The sequence below is a fragment of the Brassica rapa genome, chromosome A09 (assembly GCF_000309985.2).
Source record: "Brassica rapa cultivar Chiifu-401-42 chromosome A09, CAAS_Brap_v3.01, whole genome shotgun sequence".
In the NCBI taxonomy this organism is placed as follows: Eukaryota; Viridiplantae; Streptophyta; class Magnoliopsida; order Brassicales; family Brassicaceae; genus Brassica; species Brassica rapa.
This window is the reverse complement of record NC_024803.2, coordinates 555,343-582,846: the sequence shown is the minus strand read 5'-3', so window position 1 is coordinate 582,846 and position 27,504 is coordinate 555,343. Positions and strand designations below refer to the sequence as shown.

The 27,504-nt window shown below is 33.0% G+C and overlaps 5 protein-coding genes across 9 annotated transcripts; 1 reads left to right on the top strand and 4 right to left on the bottom strand.

The window, feature by feature from the left end:
- The first annotated feature begins 2,302 nt into the window (after nt 1–2,302).
- On the top strand, nt 2,303–5,427 carry LOC103836847 (heterogeneous nuclear ribonucleoprotein Q). 3 transcript variants are annotated; one of them, XM_009113143.3, is made up of 9 exons: nt 2,303–2,502; nt 3,066–3,544; nt 3,622–3,738; nt 3,824–3,964; nt 4,042–4,221; nt 4,308–4,509; nt 4,592–4,773; nt 4,861–4,949; nt 5,041–5,427. In XM_009113143.3, exons 2-9 carry the CDS (start codon nt 3,068–3,070, stop codon nt 5,189–5,191), a joined length of 1,539 nt encoding a protein of 512 aa, XP_009111391.1. In that variant the 5' UTR covers nt 2,303–2,502; nt 3,066–3,067; the 3' UTR covers nt 5,192–5,427. The 3 variants fall into 3 exon arrangements, with proteins under 3 accessions (XP_009111391.1, XP_018510466.1, XP_018510465.1); XM_018654950.2 differs by having other exon boundaries at nt 4,864–4,949; nt 5,041–5,236; XM_018654949.2 differs by having other exon boundaries at nt 2,352–2,670; nt 5,041–5,236.
- An 82-nt stretch (nt 5,428–5,509) lies between these two features.
- LOC103836846 (probable protein S-acyltransferase 12) lies at nt 5,510–7,667 on the bottom strand. The gene is made up of 7 exons (XM_009113140.3): nt 6,902–7,667; nt 6,637–6,838; nt 6,473–6,564; nt 6,255–6,381; nt 6,062–6,147; nt 5,919–5,984; nt 5,510–5,829 (listed from the first exon to the last, which is right to left on the bottom strand). Exons 1-7 carry the CDS (start codon nt 7,088–7,090, stop codon nt 5,713–5,715), a joined length of 879 nt encoding a protein of 292 aa, XP_009111388.2. The 5' UTR covers nt 7,091–7,667; the 3' UTR covers nt 5,510–5,712.
- A 235-nt stretch (nt 7,668–7,902) lies between these two features.
- Nucleotides 7,903–9,078, bottom strand: LOC103836848. The gene is made up of 3 exons (XM_009113144.2): nt 8,807–9,078; nt 8,378–8,485; nt 7,903–8,273 (listed from the first exon to the last, which is right to left on the bottom strand). Exons 2-3 carry the CDS (start codon nt 8,472–8,474, stop codon nt 8,128–8,130), a joined length of 243 nt encoding a protein of 80 aa, XP_009111392.1. The 5' UTR covers nt 8,475–8,485; nt 8,807–9,078; the 3' UTR covers nt 7,903–8,127.
- Nucleotides 9,079–11,774: 2,696 nt separating this feature from the next.
- Nucleotides 11,775–12,583, bottom strand: LOC103836849 (auxin-responsive protein SAUR32). Its single transcript, XM_009113145.3, has one exon. The coding sequence runs from the start codon at nt 12,364–12,366 to the stop codon at nt 11,959–11,961; it is 408 nt and encodes a 135-aa protein (XP_009111393.1). The 5' UTR covers nt 12,367–12,583; the 3' UTR covers nt 11,775–11,958.
- A 6,583-nt stretch (nt 12,584–19,166) lies between these two features.
- On the bottom strand, nt 19,167–26,548 carry LOC103836850 (calcium-transporting ATPase 2, endoplasmic reticulum-type). 3 transcript variants are annotated; one of them, XM_009113146.3, is made up of 6 exons: nt 24,477–26,398; nt 22,393–23,895; nt 22,190–22,311; nt 20,910–21,572; nt 20,214–20,323; nt 19,167–20,122 (listed from the first exon to the last, which is right to left on the bottom strand). In XM_009113146.3, exons 2-6 carry the CDS (start codon nt 23,852–23,854, stop codon nt 19,315–19,317), a joined length of 3,165 nt encoding a protein of 1,054 aa, XP_009111394.1. In that variant the 5' UTR covers nt 23,855–23,895; nt 24,477–26,398; the 3' UTR covers nt 19,167–19,314. The 3 variants fall into 3 exon arrangements, with proteins under 3 accessions (XP_009111394.1, XP_009111395.1, XP_009111396.1); XM_009113147.3 differs by having other exon boundaries at nt 19,315–20,122; nt 24,677–26,548; XM_009113148.3 differs by lacking the exon at nt 24,477–26,398 and adding an exon at nt 24,252–24,468 and having other exon boundaries at nt 19,315–20,122.
- Nucleotides 26,549–27,504: the final 956 nt, after the last annotated feature.

Genomic DNA, 27,504 nt, shown 5'->3' with positions numbered 1-27,504 from the left:
AGAGTGTTTGGTAATATGGATTGTAGTCTTTTAAAAAAATATTACTTTTGTTTGGAAATAAAGATAGTAGTATTTAGCAAAAAAGTAATGGGCTTATGTTATTAAGAAAAATTGAAAGTCCATCATATTATAAGAAATTATCTATTTGGGTCAGTTTTAAAATGAGTCAAATCATTTAAACTTTTTTTCAAAACTAACCATAAAACAAAATTTAAACTTTATATACATATTTCAAATCAAAATAATAATTCAAAATTGATTTACATCATAAATTAATTGAAAAATATACATATATTCAAAAATGAATTTTTACTAAACTCTTTTTCAATGACCATTACTTTTGTTTGAAAACAAGGATAGTATTATTAAGCAAAAAAGTAATGGGCTTATGTTATTAAGAAAAATTGAAAGTCCATCATATTATAAGAAACTATCTATTTGAGCCAGTTTTAAAATGAGTCAATCTAATTGCCTAAAACTTTTTTTTCTAAACTAACCATAAAACAAAATTTAAACTTTATATACATATTTCAAATCAAAATAATAATTCAAAATTGATTTATATCATAAATTGATTGAAAAATATACATATATTCAAAAATGAATTTTTACTAAACTATTTTTCAATAACCATTATAAAAAATGTTGTCAACATATATATAAGAAAAATACAATACGAAGCCCAATTTGAAATACCAACTCAAATTATGGTTTTTATATTTCATATTAAGTTTTAAAAATATAATATATATAATTATTTATATGATGGTACATATAAAATACGATTAATTATATGATGACAATATACGATACATAATAATGACTAGGGATGGACTTTCGGTTACCTATACGAGTTTGGTTCTGATCGATTTGCATTTCAGATTTCCGGGGTTAAAGATTTCAGCCCTATTAGGATGTTTCTAAATTTTGGTTTGAGTGTGATTCAGACCTTTGCGGGTTTGGTTCGAGTTAAAATCCATTTAAATTATTTTTAAAATTTTAAATCATTATATATTTTAAATTTCTCAAAATCTATAAATAAAATAATATATTTCCTATAAATTTAAATAACATATGTCAGAATACCTAAGCTTAACATATCAATTGGCATTTAAAATTTTTGGATACAAAATCAATAAATATTTTAAGTATTTTTGGTGATTTGAGTATACCTTAACTATTTCAGATATTTACTTTTGACTATCTATATATATTTTCAAGTATTTAAACCAATTTAAAAGTATAATTCTTGATGTTTTATATACGTTAAATCTAAATATAATTAAATATATAAGTATCCGAATACTTCGGTTCGGATCAGATTTGGATCTCTAAATAACAAAACTTTGAATAATTTGAATATTTAATCAATTTATGTTCGGGTTTGGTACTATATTTTCGGATCGGTATCGAGTCTGTTCCTCGGATTCATTTTGCCAAACCCTAATAATTACATGAAAAACAAATATCAACATATTTTCAAAATATACATCCGCGCAGGCGCGCAGATTAAATATTAACATATTTTTTAAAATATTTTGCTATCAATTTTGGTTCGGGTTTGGTATTACACTTTCAGATCAAGATCGGTTTCGTTCTTCAGATTTTGATTTTTTTCAAGCACTAATATTAACATAAAAAATAAGTAGCAAAATATTTTTGAAAAATACACCCGCGCGGGTGCGCGGGTTAAAATCTAGTATTAGTTATATTTGGGTAACTCGGTATATTTATGATATTTCAGATATTTTTTAAAACATTTTGTGTCCGGTTTTGCGGTTATAATTTTAAATTTTGGATAAAATTTTAGATTTTCAAAAAGTATAATTCGGGTATACAGGTAAAATTTTGGATATCCTTTAGGTTTTTGGATTTGATTTTGGGTAAATATTTGAATATTTTCGGTTATTCGAGTATTTTTTGGATATTTTTTGAGTTTTGGTATCCAGTTTGAGTATTTCGAATATTTTTCCGGTCCTAAATATCTGAACCGACTCGAACCCGAAATAACTTTAAAATTAGTAGTAGGGTATTGAAATTATAGACCCGTAACCAATAACATCCGACCCGGAACCGATCCGGAAAATTATAGGTACTTATATGGATCTAAATTTTCAGGATCCAAAAGACCTAGATCCGATAAGATCCGATCAAAATCCGACCCAAAGATCCGGATGTCTAGGCATAAGCTAAGCTAAGAGACGCGAAACAGCACGCAGTTTTCATCTACCTGATAAAAAAACCGCAGGCCTGATGAATTAGAAAGCCATGGGCCCAATATAAATTAAACGGGCCTTAAAAGCGTTTTAATTAGGGTTGTGGAAAGTGTGCGTTACAGGTGATTACAGCCCATGTGAGTGGTAAAGGCTCTCTGTTCCACCACCGGAGATGAAGAAGAAGATATAAGCCGAGACGAGCTTGTTGAGTAAAAAAACAGTTTTTATCGTCGGATATATCTCTCTCTCTCAACCAAATTCGAAAACAAAAACACACACGAGTCTGGTATGCCGACAAAATTCTCCATTTCTTCTTTTCTTATACATAATATATGTTTTGGTTGTGTCGTAGATCTCTTTTTGTTCCCTCCCTAAATAAAAAAATAAAAAATGAAACAAACCCTAGTTACAAAAATAAAAGTTCAGATTTTTCCCTTGTTTCTGAGCTGATCTGGTGAGTAATTTGCTTCTGGGTCCCGATTATATCTCGTTTCCGTTAATGGGTTTTGCTCGAATTTTGAGATGTGTGAGTCACGATCTCGAATTTGATTGGATGAGCCTCTGGGTACTGTTATAAATTTGACTGCTTTATAATTTTTGGGGGCTTCTAAGGAAAACAAGATCTGGAATCAAACAAAAAAAGCTTTTCTTTTTACAAAGTTTTGATCTTTGTTGCATTTACTATCGTTACCGTTATACATTTGTAACCATCTTTTCATCCTCACTAAACATCAAACTAAAGAAAGAGCATTTCTCATTTCACCCAATTCTGTTTCTCTCTTTCTTTGTGTTATGTGGTTCACCTGAGCTTCCTAAGTTAACAGTAAAGCATGGTTATTGGATGACCAGATATGTCTGACGCGCGAGATGTTGACGACCGTGTGGATTTCGAGGAAGGTAGCTACAGTGATATGGAGGATGAAGTGGAGGAGGAGCAAGTAGAGGAGTTTGTGGAAGAAGAGGAAGAAGAAGATGAAGACGATGATGATGATGAAGAAGAAGGTGGTGGCAATCAAGAACGTGAAGTGGAGGATTATGGTGGTGAGAGAAAAGGAGGGGATAGGGAGGAGTTAGCTGAAGATGATGATGATAACCATATTGATATTGAGACGGCTGAAGATGATGATGATAACCATATCGATATCGAGACAGCTGAAGATGAGGAGAAATCATCAGCCTCTCCTATTGATGAAGAAGAAAGGGAGAAGTACTCTCATCTTCTCTCGCTTCCTCCTCATGGCTCTGAAGTGTTCATTGGCGGCTTACCAAGAGATGTTGGAGAAGAGGACTTGAGGGATCTGTGTGAAGCAATAGGAGAGATCTTTGAGGTTGGAACAATGATAATCTTTGTGTACTATCTTTGTGTATTTACTGCTGACTTTTTACTCTTTTTTTCTTTTATTAGGTGAGAGTGATGAAAGATAGGGACTCTGGTGAGAGCAAAGGCTATGCTTTTGTAGGTTTCAGAACCAAAGACGTTGCACAAAAGGCCATTGAGGAGTTGCACAGTAAAGAGTTTAAGGCAAATCTCAACTCTTAACTGTACCTTTACTTATCTATCATTGCTGGTTTACGTTATACTTATCTTCTTCTTTTTTTTTGTGCAGGGGAAAACTATAAGGTGCTCCCTTTCTGAAACTAAGAACAGATTGTTTATTGGTAACATCCCAAAGAACTGGACTGAGGATGAGTTTAGGAAAGTCATAGAGGAGGTTGGTCCTGGGGTGGAGAACATCGAGCTCATAAAAGTAAGAAGTTTTGATCAAATCTTGGAGAATGATCTTTGCTTGATTCATTTACTAATTTATCTTTTTGGTGCTTGTAGGACCCAGCAAACTCCACTCGTAACCGTGGTTTTGCGTTTGTGTTATACTATAACAATGCATGTGCTGACTATTCAAGGCAGAAGATGATTGATTCTAACTTTAAGCTTGAGGGTAACGCTCCAACTGTGACTTGGGCTGACCCCAAAAGCTCTCCTGAGAATTCAGCTGCTGCTGCTCAGGTACTCTTGAGGGTTTACTCTATCTGCACAAAGTCTTCTCTCTAGCACTTCTTTTGACGAATCACTTTTTTGCGCTATGTACTCAGGTGAAAGCTCTTTATGTGAAGAACATTCCAGAGAACACCTCAACGGAGCAACTGAAAGAACTCTTTCAGAGGCATGGTGAAGTGACTAAAATCGTCACACCTCCTGGGAAGGGTGGAAAGCGTGACTTTGGGTTCGTCCACTATGCTGAAAGGTCTAGTGCATTGAAGGCTGTCAAAGACTCAGAGAGATATGAAATCAACGGTAAATTGTTATAACATGTCTTTTAAAAGTGTTTGGTTTATTTTGGTCCCAAGAGATGTCATTTGAGTATTGCAAACTACAGGTCAACCGCTAGAAGTTGTGCTTGCTAAACCCCAAGCTGAGAGGAAACATGACTCTTCTTATACTTATGGTGCTGCTGCACCTGCACCTGCTCCCTTTGCGCTTCCTACGTTTGGTGGTTTTGCTGCGCCTGCTTATGGTGCTATGGGTTCTGGTTTGGGCATTGCCGGTAGCTTTAGTCAGGTATAAAGAAAATACCAGTTTGTCATTTTATAAGAAACCATTATCATCAATTTGTGTGTAAACTTTAGTTTAAAATTTGCATTGAAGCAGCCAATGATCTATGGGAGAGGATCAATGCCAACAGGGATGCAAATGGTTCCAATGCTCCTTCCTGATGGCCGTGTTGGCTATGTTCTGTAAGTCAAATTGTTGTTCGTTTAACTAAAACTCTGGTTCATTCTTTTCTTTTGGATTAAAAACCAATATGGGGTTGTATGGTATGTGTAGGCAGCAGCCTGGTATGCAGATGGCACCACCACCACCACAACGACCCAGAAGAGGTGACCGGAATAATGGCTCAAACAGAGGGTCAGGGCGAGAGAGCAGTGATGATCATGATGGTAGCCGAGGAGGAGGCCGAAGGTACAGGCCCTACTAGCAGCAGCCCAGCTAATTGACAAAAGAAGCAAGTAGAAAAAAAAAAGAGAACGCTGTATTGGATGTGTCTGTTTGTAGTTTGTTTCTTTGTGTTATAAAAATGTGAAATCGAAAACTTACGGTTTCTAGTTTGATAAGGAGACTTGGTGAGTGGGTTAGGGTTGAGTGGTATGATCTTATTTCTCTTAAATTATGAGACTAATAATATCAGTTAACTTCAATAGCTTTTAATTTTTAGTGTGCTGATCAGTTTATATTTCGTTTATAAAGTTTTTATGTTCATTTTCATATCACATTTATATGAAATGAATCAAATCTATTTCACTTGTGATTATTAACTTGTACAAGAAGTAACAACTGGTTCTCATATCAGACAAGCTGAAGAGCATAAATTAACAAATGAATCAAATCAATTTCGCTATTACAACAATGTAGTGTGGTTTCAGATACAACTTGAGAAGAGAGTTATCTCCACTGTAGAGAGCTTTCCAACGATGTTTGGTTGAATGATTGTTGTTTGAATCAAGGGTCGATGTCAGAACGAGTAGGAAACTCAAGGCCTTGAAGTGAAGTTATGTTATGGAGATCATCTTTAGAATACAACGGGAGGAGCCAAAACGCCTTCTTCTTCCCAAAAACCTTCACCACAAGGCAGCCAAATCGTAATGAGTTTGATCAAGTTATCCATGGAGTGATGAAGACAAAAGGAGGATCACAAGAAGACTCACCTGCTCGAAGTTTTTCCTCTTTCCCAAGTCATATTTCCATCTGACATCTCCACTCTTCTCATGAACCTGAAAAAAACAATAATTTAGCGAAGAGAATCGTATGCTCAAAGCTTTAGATTTTGTTTATAGAAAGCCCAACACACCTCGACTGAAGTAGTGTTGGTTGAGACAAGAGAGAGATGCATGACTATGAAACAGAGAAGGCTGAGAACGAACGCTAAGTTAAGAACTGCATCAATGGGATACAGAATCTGTAAGAACATAAAGAATGAAAATGAGATAAAGATTAAAAAAAAGCTCAGCACTTTCCAGGTTAAACAACCTTACTACACTCACCAAAAGCCAGAACGAGAGAAGCAAGTTGACTCGGAGAAGAGGACCGCTTTATAGCTTGGCTGAAGAACTCAATGAAACTAGGAAGCAAGACTACAACGTCCAACAATGTCTCGAGAAAAGTATACAACTACAAATCAAGAAACCAGTACTAATACACTCAACACAAACCAAACAAAGCTTCAGAACCACAAGATAACAAAATGAAAGGAGTTTATTACCAGAAAGAGAAGGAAGAACTTGTAGTTACGTGCCCCAACACAGTTAACAATCCAAACACAGTGATGATCCATCTTGAGAACACATCTTTGACCTGCATAACATAAGTTGGTCACTTGCAACACTAAGCAGAACAGAGCATAAGCTAAATCAGGTTATGCCTTACAGACAGAACAGTGATGGCAACGAGGCGGCTTAACATTCCTACATTTCGGACAGTAACCTAAAGAACCTAAAGCTCCTTGTTCTGTCGAAGTACCAGCCTCCAAACTATCACCCACAACCACAAGCTCTCTTCTGAAATGCTCAGGAACAGAACCTGGGTCCGTACACACAGCAGTGAAGTAGCTCCACAACAGCATTATCAACTGCAAAGGATGAGACTTTAAGCATCAAAACCCTAATTTTAAAGGATGAGACTTTGAGATTACCAAGAAGTGGAAGACGAATATGATTAAGCATGCGAGAGCTGAGAGAGCTTTATGGTTGTTTTCGATTAAGATCGGCCACCATGTGTTGACGACGACGGCGTAGTAAGACACGGCGACGAAGGTGATGACGAGAAGGATCACGAAGTAGCCGAGGACTTTCAGACCGGAGCAGAACCGGAAGAGGTTCATTTCAAGCCGGGTCAAAGGGATGATCGGGGCGGGTCTTCGGGTCCGAGCTGGGAATAGCCGTCGTAAGATATCCGGAGCCACGGTGGCTGAGAGGGGATATATCAGGGATCGGAGTTTGCTTGGTTCGGTGGAAGACGGTTGATTGATTCTATTCGTCGTCGTGTTGGTTAGTCCTACCGATTTGGAGTAACCTTCTTGTTGGTTCAGAAGCTTCCGTTGCTTTTTAAAAAAATTTATTTAATGGGCTCATTGATTGCCATATTTTTATGGGCCAGTAGATAAAATAGCCCAAATGTGGTTTTTTCTTTACCAAACGTTTTTAGTTGAACCAGAAGATCAAGTTTGTAGTGGTTTTGCTATTTTGTTGAACTCAATTATGAATTTTCCTTTTCTAGTTTTGTAAGAATTAAAGTTTTTTTTTTTTAATTATTATGAGATTAAATGCTTGTTGGGTCTTGGGATATTATCTGATTGTAAAGATGACCATTTGACAGTGAATATTACTAAAAGCATATCACAATTAAGTTTGAGTTCCTAGATGGATGTGGAGCTGGAACCTTGTTGTATGGTATTAGTTGCACCAGTTCGATATAGAGTAAGAACAGATAAGCCACGCTCAATTGTTTGTTACATAGTTACATACTGATTGATTTGCCGCTATTGAACGAGAAGAAAGCAATGTATTCAGATCTCTCCTTTGATTAAACAAGATGAAAGTAAAAATACTCCAAAACATGAGACACCAAACGAACTCAAAACTTCTGACCAAACTAGATGAAAGCAAAAGGTAAAATGCAAAAGCAAGACGCAAAAACTCAAGTCTTGTTGGCTCACTTTCATATTATCGTCAAAATCAACAAACACTACTTAAAAAAGCAATGCATCTAGAAAAGATTGGACTGTATAATGTTGTATCCATCCATACACCCCCACAAATTATTACTGAGAAAATACCCGATCCTCAAAATCAAAAGAAAATTGCCAACATAGCGAGCAAATGAATCAATCCGTATCAAATGAGAGAGAAAGATTCCCACTTATTCAGGGCGAGACTTAACGATGAAGTTCTGGCGACTGATAGGGTTCATCACAACGGGAGGACCAGCGGTTCTAGGCCATGCTTGGAGCCTCTCTTCAGTCGCAGCACCCCACGCCTTGTTAGTAATAGTCCCCGGTGTAGAACCTACGTTTAAAAAAAAACAAACCCATTTAGCTTATCTACACATGTCACTAGCAGCCAAGCTTAAGAACTTTTTGTTTTTATTATGTCCGAATATAAAAACTTGCCTCCGAAAATCTTATCATCAGAGATGACTTTGTCACAGACATAGGCAACAACAGCAGATCCCACAAGGGCACCAACTATGTATTTTCCTCTTGACATTACTTCTTAACCTGAGAGTTAATCATGTATAGTAAATAAAGATTAAACAACCATAATCAAAAGCCACGTAAGCAAGGAAATGACACAAAACAAATTGTAAAAGCTGAGTCTATATGTAATAATCCATACAAGCCGATCAATGACTAATCGTTCGTTCTTGAGATCTATTGTTTGGTATCGAAGAGACAAGTTATAGATCTCGTGCGAAAATCGAATAAAAGAGACAATTAATTCACCCCCGACCACTAACAACAACAAAATCATTAGATAGAAGAGAGGAGATCGGTTAAAAGCACACAGCAGAAAGATCGATTCGAGAAAGAGTGATTAACCTCGATCTAAATCACCAGACGACGAAGCGAGAGCACGACGGCGATGAGCAGGAGAATCGTTCGCAATGTGTTAGGCGACGGAAACAAAAAGTGATTTGCGTTTACCCGAAATGACCCAAAATCAGGTTTTTTCCGATGTCGTGTGCATCAATCGGGCCTTAATGGGCCCATTTTGTATCAAAGATTTATATTCCCATTGGACCTTTTATGACTTCTAAGCCCAGATAAAACTTTCTAAAACCAAAAAAACATGAGATTTGTCTCTTTAATAATCCCCCATATATTAAAAGAGAAGCATTACAACATATTTTTGTAGCCACATGTCATCACCACAATCATTCTTAGAATCCTTAGAAAAATATGTTGGTCCATATAAATATATAATAAGCTTTTTATTAAACTAACCATAAATTAATCATAAATGTTCTTCATTGTTTCCTTAAATAAAAATCACGGAATTACCTAATGTGGCTAAAGTATATATGACAATTAATGATTTTGAATAATAAAGATTTGATAAAAATTACTCTATTCTCTATCATTTTTTAAAAATTTTAACTTATTAAAATAAATTAAACAACCACATTAACTATATAATAAAAATTTAAATTTTTTCGTATATGCTATATTTTGAATTTTTAAAAACGAATCTAAATGACTAAAGTTGTTAAAAATCTTACATTGAAATTTTTGTGATCCATGGTTTAAAATTTACGTTATAACAAGATACAAATGATTACGAAATTACATAAGTAGGAAATATTATATATATGTATATTAATATTTTTTAAAAATAAATTATATACCATATAAAATACATAAGTATTTTAATTTCGAATTTGCTTTAAATCTTTTTGATAAACATTTTGAACAATTATTGAAAACTTAATATTTAGATTTTAGATTTTGCATTGAATGTTTATAAAATTATAAATTACTAAAACTATTAAACATCCCACAAATTTTTTATTGTTATCATTGATTTATTTTTTTTTTGTTATAAAGAAATACAAACGATCAAAATAATATGAGTATAAAATATTTTTTAAACAGATGTTACTATTAAAAATGTACTATATATCTATGTTAATATCATGTAAACTTAATTTTATAGCATATATAAAATAGAAAAAGTGTTTGTCTCGATTAATAAAATTTATTTAAGTATTTGTACCAATTTAATTATATACGTTATAGTTACTAAATTTTTAATTATTTAATATATATTTATTATTTCATAATATGTAAAAAATATATAATACTTAAAATAATTTATATTTAATATTCATTCCGCACAAGGCGCGGGTCTTAACCTAGTGGTAATGTAAAACTCTACTTTGCAAGTGTTTATCCTCCTCAATATTTGTTTTCATTTTTTCAAATTGTCATAAATTTCTACATTTGCATCTATCTATAAATGTAAGTAAGTATAGTTTGTTGTTTTACTTGGGACTAAGCCAAGGAAGCAAGCAGTGGCTTCCCACCGCGTTATTATAAATTTAATTTCAGCCACAAAATTTCATAAAGTTCCTTTGGTCTAGTTGCAACATGTGAAGGCTATTAGATACATACTCTCTTTGACTAACCTGGGTTCAAATTTTAACTTGCTTATACTCTTCAATTCTCTAGGGCCGGCACTGTTTCCACAGTTTACTTGAAACTTGCAACATAAACAGATAGCTCATATATTTGACGAGTTTTTCTTTATAGTTGTGAATAAACTTTGGTGAATAATAAGGCTGGTTGTATCAACTGGATTCGTGAGGTATGGAGATGGAGAGAATATTTTGAAGCGCTCAATTCCAATGGGTAAATCGAAATGGTAATTGTTAAAGTAAAATAAAGAGGTTCTTCGTAATTCTATGGAAACAATAATTAATCCAATATATAGGAGGATGATAGTGACCGGGTTATTGCTATTCTGGTCATGTAAGGGTCAAGGCCTCTCGTCCATTTCTTTCCACTTTCATAATTCTTCAATCCATCACTATTTGATTTTTTTATGTACGTTCAAAAAATCATGAAAATAAAATATGTAAAATAAATAAATTCTCGAATCTGTGTACCTGTATTAACATCAAGAAGAGAAGATTAACGTATTAGATATTATTAAGTTTATACTTTAACCAAAAGTGTGTGATTAAAGTTTTATTTTATTCTTAGATGACCGTCAAAATTGAATAAAGACAACAAGAGCTAAAGAAAATTCTGATCAGATAAAAATAAAGTTAAAAGGATTTTTTTATAAAATATAAAGAAACTTGTTTTCACATATCTTTATCAATGTAAGAGCAAAGTAGAAGTTGTGTTTTAGGGTATATATATGAAATGACAATTGAATCACGTCTTCATCCAAATGATTAATATATTGTAGTAGTTGGAAAAGCTACAATCTGAGTATTCTAGCTAAATCTCCTCAGACCCATTTCAATTATTCAATTGCTATGTAAGAGTCAAGTTTGACAAGTTAATTAGAAGAAAGTGTGTCTGCCTATATGGGCATGGTTGGATGGTACGGCGAGTTTGAAAAAGTATTAAGTATCCCGGGTTCGAAATCTATTAGTCGGGGTTTCGGGTCCGGACGACGACCCATGTTCAGGGGCGGTCCTCTACTAACTGGGGCCACAAGCAAAAAAAAATTTGGGGGTCCATACATAAACATAAAAACTTTGAAAATGAGAAGAAATTTAATCAAAACTATTTTTTTTTCTATTGAATCCCATTGAAATGATAATATTTTGTTAGGATAACTTTCTAACTTCATTGACAATCTTTTTTTGTACCATAAAACTTAAAAATATATATATAATAATTTTTTTTTTCAAATGGGGGCCCAGAAAAATTTGGGGGCCCAAAGCCTGTGCTTCACCTCGCTGTGCCGAGGGACGCCCCTGCCCATGTTACCCAAAAAGAAATGTGTGTTGAGTAAACATATATCCCCATGACAATAACCTACATACTTAGACTATTATCATCACAAAATGTTTATTTTCAATATTATCATGCCAAGCTTACAGTTAATCATCGTAAAAACACACATTTGAACAGCAACAAGAATCCACACAACATATGCGATAAGATGTGGAGACCGATAATTATTTATAATCAACAATAACATGAGACAATTATGTAGTATATATATAAGAATACCATTAAACCTTAAAACACCGGATGAGATGGTTATGAGGATGAGGATGAGGATGGTGATGGTGATGATGGCCAAGAGTATTATAAGCACCGAGAAATTTGGAGTTTTCCCGATCGATCATTCCTCGAACATACCTAAACTCTTCAACGTGACAAGGGATCGTGATTGTCCCTTTTTGAGCAAATCCAAACTCTTCTTCAGCTTCTTTCAAGAGTTGTCCAAACAAAGGATGATTAAAATACCAAACGGGAATCACAAATCTCTCTTGCTCTTCTCCTTGTCCTACCTTCACTGCCAAACACCCTTTTGGTACCTTTTCATGATCATGCTCATGATGATTATGATTATGATGATAATGGAGGCGTGGAATATGGAAGCTCCAGTGACTGATGAGTTTGTCTCCGTTGCCCATTGGATGAATACTAGTATATAGATAATATATATGTATTAAGGTTTAGTTTGTCTTCATGGTTTCTGTCTCTCCCATATTGATTGGTTTTCCCCCGGAAAATAGCTTTTGATTTCTCTAGAAAGTGAATGAAAATTGTTCTTGGAAGGTTGTAGGACTTGGAGGGTGGTGAAGAAAATGTTGTATGTTTGTCATTTGTTCTCTTTAATTGTTTTATAAGGGAAGACGTTTCTTGTATATATAGCAAAGTTGGTGCGCATAATTTGCTTTATATGTGCCGAGTTTTAGTTCCATAATGAATAATGATATAATTAAGAAAATATAGAATCTATTTTACTTCAAATTTAAGCACTCAGGAAAACTTCAATCTTATCCTGTATGTATTATTAGGTGCTTTATTTAGTTATTTTCTCTATGTGTCATCATCAAAACTTAAAAGACAATCCAGCTAAACCCTGGATTAACGGAGATAATGACACCCATAATCGGATATATTTGTAAGTAAGTAGTGTATGCGAATGTATACGAACAATGTTTTACTAGGTTAAATATAAATCATATTTTCACATTCTTTGTGAGTTTTTAATTATTCTACTAGACATAAATATAGATAATATTATTTGGGGATCATTTTTCTTTTTGCTAGGCTGTCGCTTAAAATGTGGTTTTGCTAGTCGTAACATTCGTAAGTAGATTTCTCTTCATGTAATGAAAAAAATATGTTTTATTTATTCCAAAGATATATCAACAGAAATACAGAATCATTAAGACAAAGAACCAAAAAAAAAAGTAAAGTGGTGGTGTTGTGGTAGGAAAATTAGATTCTTGCAAACCGGAGTATATTTACCTTTTTCCAAATTAAATTATATAAATTATATTTGTTTTTGAAACGTATCGTATCAATAAACAAAAGTCAAAAGCTAGCGTTTGATTTACATATTTGGAATCTTATCGATGAACTTTTTACCACAAAGTATTAATTATATATAATTATACACATGTTGCCTTTAGTCTTTAACACAAAGTATTTTCCACACAACTATCTTTTTATTGTGTGTATATCAATTTCTGCTAAAGAAACTTAAATGGACCCAGTAATATGACAACACACAAAAAAAAAGCCAAAGTTCGACAAAATTGGTGGTGTCAATATAACGCAGTTTTGATATATATTTTCCAATTAAAACTTTTTAATAGACATTTTATTATTGTTACATGGAAGTACGAATCATTGTACAGAGAAGCCACAACCTCATAGATTGTTGGAATATGAATATCTAGCGAATAATAATATTAAACATTAAATAATAAAGGTAAATTCCCACTTGAAATTAAATACATTAATTTACACCCAAAAAAATACATTAACATGTCAAAAAGTAATCTTCGTTTATGTAACTTCAGATATTTTGTTAACCTGTCCAACAAAAAGTAAAATGGGCCGGAAAGTAGGCCTTATTCTTTTAGGAAGCTATTTGTGGGCTGTACTATATTGAATTGTTTGGGAAATTAGTCGTTTTTCTTTTTGAAATAGAATCCGTTTTTTAAAGACAAACTTAAAAAACGAATAAAAAAAATTGATCAGAAAAAAGAAGAATGACAAACTTAAGTTACTTAACAATCACATTTCTTTCAACCAAAAAAATAAATAATAAACGCAAAAGCAGTTACTTTTATCAAAACAAGGATGGCATATCTTTTGTGTACCTCAGTCATAACTTGTAAGTTTTAACTAGATTCTGACCCGCCCCTAAAAGGGCGGGTATATTTTTTGTTTTACATTTTTTTTAAAAAAATTAATTTTCATATTTATATTTTTCTTTATAATCATATTTATACATTTCTTTGTAATTGTGTTTCTCTTTGTAATCCTATTTAACAAAATAAAATGGGTTTTATAAATTGTGATCCAATGTAAATAGAAACCACGTTACCTTTAAAGCGCAAAACTAATTCTAAAATATAAAATTAGTGGATTCGTTTACAAAAAGAAATATGGGGTTAGTGGGTTACAGTTATATTATTTACTTAATAGATAATGACTCTTTAAATAAAAAAAATAGTTGGATCCTACTTTTATTGATTGGTCATGCTGCTGTTTTAATAGAATAGATAACATTTAATAAATATTTTTGATCAAATAACCTATTTCAATCTCGTTAAACTAAATGAATTTATATGAATGTTTATTTCTATTAAAACCGTTAAACCCTATTTTAACATCTTGCTCTTTGTTAATTGATAAACTTAATGTCTATGTAAAATATTTAAAATTTGAATAAATTAATGTCTAGTTGAATAAATCTTATTTTTCTTAGGGGAGATATAAGTTATAATTAATTAAAATAATTAAATATACCAAATTTTAAATATACCAAATTTTATGATAACAGTTTTAATTTTCCACATTTTATTTATAAACTTAAGTAGGTGTTTTATTATAATATAGAACAAATTATAGAAATTGTTTGAATAATAATGTAGGTTAATAATATCCAATTAAGCAAAATAATTTTCAAACAATAGAAAATTTTAAAAGCCCATACACATACACAATGCATCAATAGAGGGCCTAGGCCAGATACAAAAAAATTCCGACCAAAAACTAATTATGTAGAAAACATATTTTAAAAACGGAAGTTACATATTTTTAGAAATTTCTTACGTATTTGCATCTTTATATAAATGTTGTTTAATGTTCAATAAATTAAGATATATTGATGCAGTTATTAGGTTTGTGGCCCCTGATTATTAGGCGTGTATACGTGGTGGTTACATTCTGAAATTAAAAAAAGGGTTGCAGTTATCATATAAAATGTATGTATTATTGAAATAATAATTGGATCCTACTTTTATCAATTGGTCACACTGCTGTTTTAATAGAATAGATTAAAGCAAAACGATCGTACCCAAATAAATCTAGAGTGTATAACTGAATCAGATCTTATCCTTTCTCTTTTTTTGTTCGAAACCTAAAAACTTGATATTTACATTACCCGATGAGCAACACAAATTTTTGGTTCAGACCAACATCCAGTATTAGCACATGTGCATTTATGTCTATGCAGAAAGTCGCGATTAAATTATCGCGAGAAGATGTCACATCTCAATAAATACTTGGAAAAGTTGTGACATAAAGATTAAGCAATTTGACAAAGCAAAAACAAAAGACTCTTCTAATCTCTTCTAACTATTTTTCCTCATAGTCAAAAGCTTCAGTAAGTTAAGAACTTATCTATACAATTCACTTCACATAATAGCCACATTACATTAGCTAGTTGTAGCCCGTTAGATGTAAACTTTAAGTAACTAAGCAAAGTGACACAATTGCAACTGAAAGTTATTTAGTTTTAGGAATATCTATCAAAATACTCCTTACTCTTGGCAAAATCTTGCGATATTTGTTATTTCGACATAAAATGTGTTATTGTATTAATTTATAATTAGGAAATCGACTAGAGATGTAGCATGACTTTTGTATTAAATAACCCAACATAAGATAAATAAAATTTTGGCTACCGTGTGATTTTCTCTAAACCCACATAAACTCTTCGGTGAAACCTACAGTATTTTCACCTAATCCACTATCCATGCATTATATGAGCTGCTCAACAAATTTTGCTCACTTAACAAAAGCTGTCATTCACGTGTTGAACTCTGATAAATGCACATTGCCAATGTATATGTCTAATGAGATTATCACGTGAAAGAAACAATTACAGTTTGTAACTGGACATCTTTGGTGATTATATAAACATATTTATTATAAAAATCAATAGAAACACAGTGTAAGACATTAAACAAGTAACCATAGAAAGGATGAAAGGATGAAAATATAGAGACCCAAAAGGAAAAATATTGTTAAGAGATGATTGTCTTACACACATATACGAAAAGGGAATAATTAGGTTTTGTGGTTTCTGGTGATTGAAGGCAATAACGTGTTGAGGGGGATGAAGCCTGGTCCGAGAATTACATATATGCACATTTGCTAGCATCGTATCATAATCTATATATGATATTATATGTATGCATTATGCATATGATGATATCCTCGATCCAAACAACATTCCCCTCAACGGAAATAGCCTTTTCAATCTTCATACTCACAATAACAATTAAATCGTAGAGACTTGTGTATATTTATTGGGAGAGAAAGTGATAAAGTAGAGATAGAAATAGATAGTTTAGGGAGAGATAAATTGATGGTAGAGATAGAAATAGATGGTGCTGAAAGATGGTGTATTCCTCATGATGAGAGAATGATGAAGAGGAGCTGTGCTTTAAGAAGATCTGAACCACCGTATCATTCTAAAACCCTAGCTTGTCTTTTGTAATTAATGTAATATGCAATATTGTATTTATTTATTGTTGAATGTCGGTGTAGTTAAGTGTAGAATGTAGGTTTTAATTGAAAGTTTTGGATATTCAATTGAGAGATCATTAAGAAGGCAAGAGAAAGTCGTCAGAAATAGTTAGTTATATAAATTGAGAATAGTTGTTTAGGTACCTTGGCAAGTTTCCACTTCCTCAATTATGAACGTTTCAATTAATTAATTTGCCGCTTTCAATTTTTTTTAATTCATTTGCATAATAGAAATACACACCAGTCTTAAACAGTGATATACATCTGAGAAGCATCTACAGTATATTTTTTTTAGTTTCCTCAAAAATGTTTAATCAAAATTAAATACCCTTCAGTGTAAGGTGTATATAGTTCGTAATTTTTCACAATAATTATATGCGCACAGATATATTATGATATGTAAAACCAGGTCTTAGCTAATTGGAAGTATTAGTGGAAAAGGTCAATGCTAAGACATTTCTCTTGTTTCTTTATGGCATGGGGTATTTTTTCACTTGGAACATCACGCCACTGTCTATGACCATAGATGTTCCCAATAATTTTAGTTTAGATTTTCAATATTCCTTCTGTTTTTCAAGTGTCGTTTTAACTTTTCTTTTGTTACAGTATCACTTTAAAATTTTAATGCGAATTATACTTATTAATTGCAAATTCTATAGATTTTATAAGTATTTTTAGTTATCTCAAATATTATTGGTCAAATAGATATAATTAATAAAAAACTTAAATATTCAATCATTTTTAACATGCATGAAAAACGTCAAATTGACATTTTTTTTTAAACGTAGAGAGTACAATTTATCCTATCATTCAGTTTGATATTAAATGCAAATTGTATTGACCTTATAAATAATTTTAATTATCTGAAAATATTAGTGGTTAAATAATTATAATTAATAATAACATAAATGCATTTTGATCATTTTTTTATAAGTGTGAAAAATGTCAAAGTAACGCTCTTTGTGAAATGAAATAAGTATTATATATGTCAAAAACCATTTCTAGTCCATTGTTATTTTTAATTTTTGTAATAGTATTTACGGTTAAATCTACTCTAATTCATCTATATTCTTTTTGTAAAATAAAAATTACTATTTTCCTTCTATATTTAGAGAAAAAAAATAATTTTATTTTTTTACTTTAAATTTGAAGAACTTTATTTTAAAGAAATATATTGAATAGGTTTCATCTATATAATAGAATTCCCTAATTTTAAGAGAAAAATAACAAAATATATTAGAAATGGTTAAGTATGATCTACTACATTGAGCTACACAATATGAGTTATAAATGCGCTCTTTATGTCTCATGCAAAATAAGGACAAGGCAATAGCACCTTCATAAATCCACACCTACAATTATACGGATGGTCCCAAACAAAAATTGTAACAACTTTACATACTCCTCTATTTAATAATATAAGTAGTTTTAAAGATGTTTTTTGTTTCAAAATATAAATTATTTTTAGATTTCTATATAAATTTTTGTATTTCTTGACAATTATTGATTCAATAATATCTAATATATGTGTTAAATAAAAATATACATACTTATTTATAACTGATTAATAATATCTGATATATGTATTAAATGATACCTTTTTTTAAAATTGTATTTTTAGCTAAAACTAGTTATATTACGAAACAGAAAGAGAATACCATGAAAAAAAATTGTTGTTATGATTTGAGACGTAAAAACATTCGCCGACAAGAAAAATTACTCTAAAGCATTCATTTCTTCTTTAAGGCATCTCCAACACCACTTCATATTTTACTCCAAATTGAGAAAATGGAGTGAGAAATAGAGTAATGAACAAAAAATAAAAGCATTACTCTATAAAAGTAATGCTTTTATTTTTTGTTCATCACTCCATTTCTCATTCTATTTTTTCTATTTTGGAGTAAAATATGGAGTGGGATTGGAGATGATCCTAAGATGCTTCATTTACCGCTCTAGTTAGACCAAATAAAAGTATTAACTATTAACATTCACCAACCCTTTTGTTTTTAAAAGCCTTTCCACGAATCAGGTGTGTGTGCTGATAGTTACTCCCTCTGTTTTTAAAAGATGCATATTCTAGACTTTTCACATATATTAAGAAAACTCATTAAATATGCATTGTTTTTTGTGAATAACAATTTTCCACAACTTTAAGCCAATAGAAATTCAATAAACACCTTTAATTTTTTTTGAAACTTACAATTTTTCATAAAATCATACATTGGAAAAGTAAAAAATGTATCTTTTTAAAACAAAATTTTTTTCTAGAAAATACATTTTTTAGGAACGGAGGTAGTACCTTTTATTTCGAAAATCCAACACCAGCCCATTTGTGATAAATTTAGGCCCATTAAATTTTTTGGGTAAGTTTGGTAAACACTTGACGCGACGGTCTTGGTCAAGCAAGATGTTGGTTACAAGAGAATCTGTAATTAACTAGTTTGTTGTCGGTACGACAAAACTTGTCAGAAATTACTTGTTAAATCAACTAAAGATTGTAATAGAGATTACATCAAAATACAAAGTCTTCAGAAAAGAATAATAAATATAAACGTTACTACTGTCTTGTGTGTTTAATCAGACTTTTACATCGTCTTCTTGATCTTGTTCTTGATTCTTTGTCTTCTCCATCTTCCAATGAACTTAAGACCTTCATCGATTAGTATCACAGGGAAAGAAACAAGAATAACCACAAACCATTCCCTGAAACTCAAAGGCACAATCCCAAACACATTAGCTAAGAAAGGAACATAGAGGATAACACAATGAAGGCCAAAGGAGACGGTCATAGCCACAAGAAGCCAAGGGTTTCTCCACGGTGGCATCTTCAAGAGACTGTTGTCTTCAGACAAAGCGTTCAACGAATTAAACATCTCAATTGCCACAAGAACAGAGAGAGACAGAGTCATTGGTTTCACTTTCCCTAGAGTGAAGTAATCACAAGGGTTGTTTTCAAACGCCACTGTCCTAAGCCCACCAGCGATTGTGTAAGGAGACGCCGTGAAGTTGGTTCCCCACGAAGAACATTCAGACCAATTCTGTAACTGAGTGAAGCTAACCAATGTATGTCCATCTGTGATTAGGCTAACCCCGAGGAAAGAAGCTTGCGTGTACCACAAGACAAAGATGCCAACGGTTGCGACTCCAACGTAAGAACCAATCACGAGATATCGAATAAGAACCCATGAATCAATGAGACAGTCATCACTTTTGCGCGGCGGTTTCTTCATGATGTCAATATCAGCTGGGTTGAAGCCTAAGGCTGTAGCTGGAGGACCGTCCGTTACCAGGTTAACCCAAAGAAGCTGAACCGGTATCATACATTCCGGTATTCCCAATGCAGCGGTTAAGAAGATGGAGATGACTTCTCCAACGTTAGATGATATCATATACCTTTGAAATGAAAATCGTTTATTACCACGAGATCAGTTACTTGCAGAGGAAGAAAGGTATGATATGATACTATGTCAGGTCTTTTGTTTACCTGATAAAAGCTTTCATGTTGTTGTATATGGACCGACCCTCGGCTACAGCTGAGACAATAGTACTGAAGTTATCATCTGCAAGAACCATATCTGAAGCTTCTTTGGCAACCTGAAATTGTTCAACAATATAAATACTAGGCCTGAGAATTTTGTCCGGACCAGCAAAACCAATTTTTTTTTTGTTATTCCGGTTAGGAGTTCAGTTTGATTTGGTAGGTTTAAAAAGAAAATTTTTGTTTTCTGTTTGGCAACCGGTTATTTCCTTATAACCAAACCATATCAAAAACCCGAACCACGCTAACCAAATTTCGTATCGAATTAAGCAAATTTAAACACAAATAACCAAACTTATCAGAAATTTTAACAGAATGAGACCAAAATCTAAAATAAAAAACTCCGATAGAATTTTCAAAAACCGAGTTAACTGAATACTGAACCAAACGTTATTTCGAGTTAATTCGATAAGATTTATGTCGAACTAAACTAACCAAAAAAAAACAAATTACCCGAACCAAATAACCTAAACTAACCGAACCCGCAAGCCTAGTATAAATACCATAATACCCTAGCAGAATATAAGGGTCTACGGGCATATAACCTCCTAGTAATAATTAAAAAAAAGTATAAGAATGAGTAAGAATGGTAAGTTTGAACTATCAGTTTTGTATTACAGTTAAGTTAGTTAGTTTCTTTACCTCGGTTCCAGTGATTCCCATGGCGATACCAATGTCAGCTAGTTTCAAAGCAGGAGCATCATTCACACCATCACCAGTCATGGCAACGATCTCTCCCATATCCTTAAGCATCCTAACGATCTCTTGCTTATGCCTTGGCTCAGCTCTTGAAAACACTTTCCCTCCAGGTTTGGAAAGTATCTCAGACCGCCGTGAAGCAGGAAGAGACATGAACTCTTTGCCAGTGAAGCTACTCTGAGAAAGATCTTCATTGTCTGAGAACAATCTAATCTCACAGCAAATAGCTTCAGCCGTTGATTTGTTATCTCCAGTGATCACCATCACTCTGATTCCAGCTTCTCTGCAGTCTTCAATAGCTCTTCCTACTTCTTCACGTGGAGGATCTCTGAGACCAACAACTCCAACAAAGATTAAGTTTGTTTCGATGTTTGAATAGGACGAAGGGTCTAAAAGCTTCTTGTGTGAAGGATGTGATTCAGAAGTGTAATCTGAAAACTCTCCTAGTTCGTCTTTGTAAGCTAACCCTAAACATCTTAACCCTTTTGAAGTCATTTCAGAATGTTTCTTGAGTATCACGTCTCTGCTAGATTCATCTAAAGCAACAAGGGATCCATCAGCAAGCTGTGTGTATGAACTTCTCTCAAGTATGCTCTCAGCTGCACCCTGCAAAAACAATGAAAGAAAAAAGAGAGAACGCTCAGAAATAAGTTTTCAACTCAACACACTAATGTGGGTTTTTGAATTTACAAATTGGACTGAATTTGAAGGAATTCAGGTTTCCATTAAATTCTACTATAATTCAATTATCTAATTCATCAATTTTAAAAGTTATTATGTTATTGGATTAAATATTTATAATCATTCTCTTAAACTCCTTCAAATTTATAATCATTCGGTTTAGCAATTCTCTAATTCTATTAAATTTTTGTGTGATTCATTTTTTGTGGATTTTGTAGTAATTTTATTTAAATGAAATTTAATGGAAAGTTCACTATAAAAATATTTATTTGATTTTTTCTTACGTAAAACTTTCTATTATATAATAATGTATTGGTTTTGTTTTTATTATGTTCATTAATCAAGTTTTTATTCGATTTTAATGTATAAATTCAAAAGTTCATAGAATTTAAAAGAATTAGTTTCTAGCAAATTTACTTAAACATAAAAATTAGACAAATATATTAAAATCTCCAACAAATCCTTTAAAATAACGACATAAATTTTTAAAAAATCAATTAAATTCTCTTAGCTTTGAACGGACAAGAAGTGATTGTGTTTACCTTAACGAGAAGCCGGTTTTGTCCATTCGGTTCACGCACGATAACACTCATTGACTTACGGACACGATCAAACTCCAATGTCGCAAGCCTTTTCGATCTTTTGTTCCACCAATCACAGCAAGCTAGTGCACCAAGAACGGTAAAAAAAAAAAGATCAATAAACAAATCAAGACAACGTTTACCAATCAGACAATGAGACATACCTAGTTTCACTGAGCTACCATTGTCTGAATCATTTGTAGCTTCCTGGATACTCTCACCGTTCTTCTCCTCTGGAACACCCATCTTCTCAACAAGAACTTTCAAAGCTGCTTCTGTAGGCAAACCTGTTGCTCTAAACAACTTCCCTTCATAGAACACTCCAGCATCATTACAAACCGAACATATCTCAGCAACAGCTTGCAAGTTAGCATCCATCTCGTAACCTCCCCAGTCAACAATCCCACCATCTTTAGGATCATAAGTAGTTCCATCAACCGAAAAGACTCGAGTAACCGTTGTTTTACCGCCTAAGGTGAAAAACTCGGTTGCAGACATCTGGTTAGTAGTCAAAGTCCCTGTCTTGTCCGAACAGATCACAGTCGTGCAGCCGAGCGTTTCCACGCTTGGCAGCTTCCTCACAATCGCGTTCTTCTGCGCCATTTTCCTCGTCCCCAGGGCTAAACACGTCGTGATCACGGCGGGTAAGCCCTCGGGGATCGCTGCCACGGCGAGAGCCACCGCGATTTTGAAGTAGTAAGTGCATTTCTCGAAAGAAAACTTGAACGAACCGTCCGTGGCGTCCCACGAGACAAAGTTCTTGTAGTTGATGATCCAGACGAGGACGCAGACGACGCAGATGGAAGTAGTCAATCTGCTCCCGAACTCGTCTAGCTTCTTCTTCAGAGGAGTGTCGCTCTCTTCGAGCGACGCCTCGTGGATCTGCCTCTGTATCTTGCCTATCTCCGTATCCATACCGATGCTGGTGACGATGCTGACGCAGCTTCCATTGACAACGGTCGTTCCCGCGAACACCATGTTCTCTTTTGCTTGGAGCTCGCAATCATTAACGACTACAAGGTTAGCTCCTTTCAAAACCGGCATGGCCTCTCCGGTTAAGGAGCTTTGCTCGACTCTCAGCGTCGATGTTTTCAAACCGGAGACTCGCATATCAGCAGGGACTTTATCTCCTACGTGTAACTCGACTACGTCTCCAGGAACGAGCTCTCTAGCTGGGATGTTCGGCAACACAACTCCGTCTCTGATAACCTTTGCGGATTCGCATTGCATCTCTTTAAGAGCCTCGAGCGCTTTCTCTGCATTGCTCTCTTGCCAGACACCAACCACAGCGTTTAAGATCAGAATCAAAACGATCACAAAGGGCTCAACAAAGGCCTCGAACCCTGCACCTGAGCCTGAGCCGTGTTCTTCTCCTAGAAAGGCTAAAACGAAAGAGATGAACGCTGCGCCGAGGAGAATCTTGACGAGGGTGTCGTCGAACTGTTCTAATACGAGATGCCATAAGGGCTTGCCTTTCTCCTTGGCTAGCTCGTTGTAACCGTGTTTCTCACGGCGGGTTTGGACATCTTCGGTGGTTAAGCCCTTGTCTAGTGTTGTGTTGTACTCTTTCAGACATTGGTCAACGGACCACGACCACGGCGATAACGACTTCTTCTCCTCCTCCATTGTTCAAAAGCTTGGGAACGAAGCTACAGTTATCAAAAACCCTGCAGAACATTACAAACCAAGAAACAACCTTTTAGTCAGACAACAGTTAAAGTTGCGGTTTTGAGAGATTGTAATGACGGTTAGAGGGAAGATCTGTAGAAGAATACAAACCCATAAACCAAAAACAGAGAGTGAAAATGAGAGAGAGAGAGAGACAGAGCATGTAAAATCAGAGCAATCTTACCTAAACCCTGAGGAAAATTACAAAGCAAGCAATAAAATTTAAGTCTAATAACAGTTAAAAATTGGTTTAATGTCTATTCTATAAAACAGAAGAAGAGATCAATGGAGATCTGTAAAGAACAAATAAGTGAGAGAGAGAGAGACATGGCATGTAAAAACAGAGTTCTCTTACCTAAACCATGGAGAAAATTACAAACCAAGCAACAAAATTTTAGTCAGACAACAGGTAAAGTCAGCGTCTTTAGAGATTGTAGTGACGGTTTAATGTCCATTTTATAAAACAGAAGAAGATATCAATGGAAGATCTGTACAGAATCGAGAATAATACAAAACCAGAAACAAAAAAAAAACAGAGTAAGAGAAAGACAGAGAGCATGTAAAAACAGAGTACTCTTACCTAAACACCAGTAACACCTAAGTGAAAGCTTTGGTCATTGAAAATTGAAGAACAAGAGAAACTCTAATTCAAATATAAAAATATGATCTTGACCGAAAGTGAAAAACTCTATTCAAATATAGAATATGGTTTTGACCGAAAGTTTGCTTGGAGACAAAGCACAAGTTTTTATTCTCAAAGTTTTGGATTCGTGCAAGTACCAGTAACAAGGAAACAAGACAGGAGAGTGGTGTGGACAAGTCTTTGGTTTCTTTCTCTGACTTTATTTCTTGGTTTGATATATATATTTGAATTGAATATATTACTTTCTTTCTTCTTGTGGTTTTGTTTGCTTTCCAGAAAGAAAAGAGAAGGTTTGGTATCCGTATTAGTGGGTGATGGTGGTCCCTTTGGATTCGCTGTTCAAAAAGAAAACGGAACGTTAACCATTCCTTCTTTTACAATTACCACAATACCCTTTCTTTTAAACCCTTATTACGTCTTTGACTTTGCCTTTCCCGTACGGCTGGCTCAGTCGTGTGTTCCATTTTGCTTTCACATTACTATATTAAATTAACGTTGGTTTCTTTAAATTAATTAGAGAAGCAAAGTCAAATGATTTAAGGTTTTAATAAGACAGATAAACCAATGAGAAAACACACAAAAGTTCTTTACTGTTTTAAAGAGTCTTTAATTTTCTCTGCGAACATCTGTCAGTCGGAGTGCTGTCTGAGGATCTGCGGCCTGGTTTCAGCATATTAATTGTTAGCATATTCGATTTTAAATAAATATAATCATTGGTTACAACAAAAAGTGAGGTTCCTCGAAGTTTCTTTCATTATTGAATTGGTTCTCCTCTAGCTCCACTACGCTTTTAGTTTTTTTTGTTTATCTCAAATCATACATAGCTTAAATAGCCTTTAGAGTGTGCAATTATTTATCTTTAATACTATAAAACTCCATCGGTTATATTCCAATGTGAAAAGTAAAAAATCTGATTAATGATATGTGGCGTGTTCCATCAATTAAAAATGTTAATCACTGTTGGTTAATTAATCAATTAGTTGTTGACAAACAACATAAACTAGATGGCAATGAATGAGTCAAGTGAGATTGACTCAAGCCCTATTCGATTATTGGGTCGTAAATGTACTCTTTAAGCCCATCCAGAGTCCAATGTTAAGAGATCTTTCATATGGGACGTGTAACCATATACCCTTTTTTTTTTTTTTTTTTTGTAACTGACCATATACCTTTCTTACAAACTTCTTTTAAAAGTTGTTAGGAAAAATATTATTTCATGTATCATTATTTCACTAGAATCATAAAAACTAATAAAACAGACATCAATACTATTAAAACAGGAACATGTTCTATTGATAATAGTTGTGTCCAACTTAAAAATATCTAATTACATATAAAAACTACATTTATATTCTATATATTTTGTAACCACCTCCATAATAAACGGGACCCACTTGATCATTCTTTCTTTTGCTATTAATCTCGACCGCTCGTTTGTATCAGTTACAACCGTTCCAAAATATCTCGAGGCCCCAATCAAAACATAACAAAATGTGGTATTTATATTTGATTTACTAAAGAAGGGTAATGAGCTTACCTACGTAAACAAAAATGATGGGGGCATGAAGTTAAACCACAAAATCATGTTTAAAAATAAAACAGAGATCACAATTATAAATGGATGTAGTTAAATGAGAAATTATATATGATAATTTCACTAAGAAAAAATAAATAAATAAAAGTGTGCCCTAATCCATGCTTCTCTTGCTTCCACCATAGGCCAGCCCGACGAATTCGTTAAATTTAAACGATATAATAAAAGCATTATCAAAATTTAAAGAATCACAAGTCATATAGTTTATTCAAATTATGTACTATTTAAAATATGTCAATAGTTGAATCATTTTAAAACAAATATAATCTGATTTGTATGGATTTTTATCGGATCAACGCGGATTAGTGACTGACTTTAGGATTTTTAAGGGTTTATCTGGTTTTTAAATATCAGATTTTAACTAAATCTGAATCATACTACATACGGGTCACCGAATTTACCGGTTTGACCGCGAGTCTGGATTGAATACAAAAACATTGGTAAAATATATATTTTTAAATTAGTCTAAAATATGCCAACAAATTTAACTCTTATAAAATGCATAAAAAAAATATAAAGATGATGTTGTGAGATAAGATTGTACACTCAAAATTTCAAATAAAAGAATTGACATATTATATAATTTTTTTAAAAATATATATTTTATATAATAACTTAATAATATAAATCATAGTCAAAAATACTATTTGTATCACATTTTTATTAACAGAAAAAACTCGTGCTTTCGAAGCGCGGATCAAAATCTAAACTAATATAGATTCTAATTTTTAATTAAAAATTAATTTTTTCAAAAAAAAATTAAAACAAAAATATACCCGCCCTTCAAAGAGCGGGTCAAAATCTAATATTCATTAAATCAGTTTGTTATTTAACCAGCACGATCATTCGCCATATCATCTGTATGTTTTTTTTGTCACCATCCTACTATATAAAAGGGACTAAATTCAAAGCTTTTGAGACTATCCACCTCAGCCAAAATATTCTCATCCAAAAAAAAATAGAAATAAATGTTATTTATAAGATAATTAACTAACATACAACTTTTGATATTTCTAAAAATTTCAAATTTGTAACTACTAATTTACTAATAGAATCATATATCTATATTGAATTATGTTCTATTTTTAATCGTTAGACTTCAAGGATAAATAAATTATTAATTTACAATATATATAGTTTATAACTTTATATTGTAGTTATAAATAAAGCGAAAATAATCGGGAAAGGTGAAGAAGCTCATCTAAAATTATGTAATTAAAATGGTAAAATGGTGAGTATGATAACGTGAATCTAAGAAAATTTGTTGTACAAATTATGGTGCTTTCTTCGTCCACTATAAAGATTTAAAATAAAATACATATTCACATAAATAAGTTAATATTTGTTGTTTTTTTGGTAAGATGCTAAGAT

Bases quoted from the DNA above. Each gene is read 5' to 3' on its own strand.
- LOC103836847 (XM_009113143.3), top strand. From the start codon at position 3,068: ATGTCTGACGCGCGAGATGTTGACGACCGTGTGGATTTCGAGGAAGGT. The intron at 3,545-3,621 runs GTTGGAACAATG...TTCTTTTATTAG, and splicing joins CAATAGGAGAGATCTTTGAG to GTGAGAGTGATGAAAGATAG. The intron at 3,739-3,823 runs GCAAATCTCAAC...TTTTTTGTGCAG, and splicing joins TGCACAGTAAAGAGTTTAAG to GGGAAAACTATAAGGTGCTC.
- LOC103836846 (XM_009113140.3), bottom strand. From the start codon at position 7,090: ATGAACCTCTTCCGGTTCTGCTCCGGTCTGAAAGTCCTCGGCTACTTC. The intron at 6,565-6,636 runs GTAAGGCATAAC...TATGTTATGCAG, and splicing joins TTGCCATCACTGTTCTGTCT to GTCAAAGATGTGTTCTCAAG. The intron at 6,382-6,472 runs GTAATAAACTCC...CTTGATTTGTAG, and splicing joins AGTTCTTCCTTCTCTTTCTG to TTGTATACTTTTCTCGAGAC.
- LOC103836848 (XM_009113144.2), bottom strand. From the start codon at position 8,474: ATGTCAAGAGGAAAATACATAGTTGGTGCCCTTGTGGGATCTGCTGTT. The intron at 8,274-8,377 runs GCAAGTTTTTAT...TTTTAAACGTAG, and splicing joins TGATGATAAGATTTTCGGAG to GTTCTACACCGGGGACTATT.
- LOC103836849 (XM_009113145.3), bottom strand. From the start codon at position 12,366: ATGGGCAACGGAGACAAACTCATCAGTCACTGGAGCTTCCATATTCCA.
- LOC103836850 (XM_009113147.3), bottom strand. From the start codon at position 23,854: ATGGAGGAGGAGAAGAAGTCGTTATCGCCGTGGTCGTGGTCCGTTGAC. The intron at 21,573-22,189 runs GTAAACACAATC...TTGTTTTTGCAG, and splicing joins AAAACCGGCTTCTCGTTAAG to GGTGCAGCTGAGAGCATACT. The intron at 20,123-20,213 runs GTAAACAAAAGA...TTCATTTCAAAG, and splicing joins AACATGAAAGCTTTTATCAG to GTATATGATATCATCTAACG.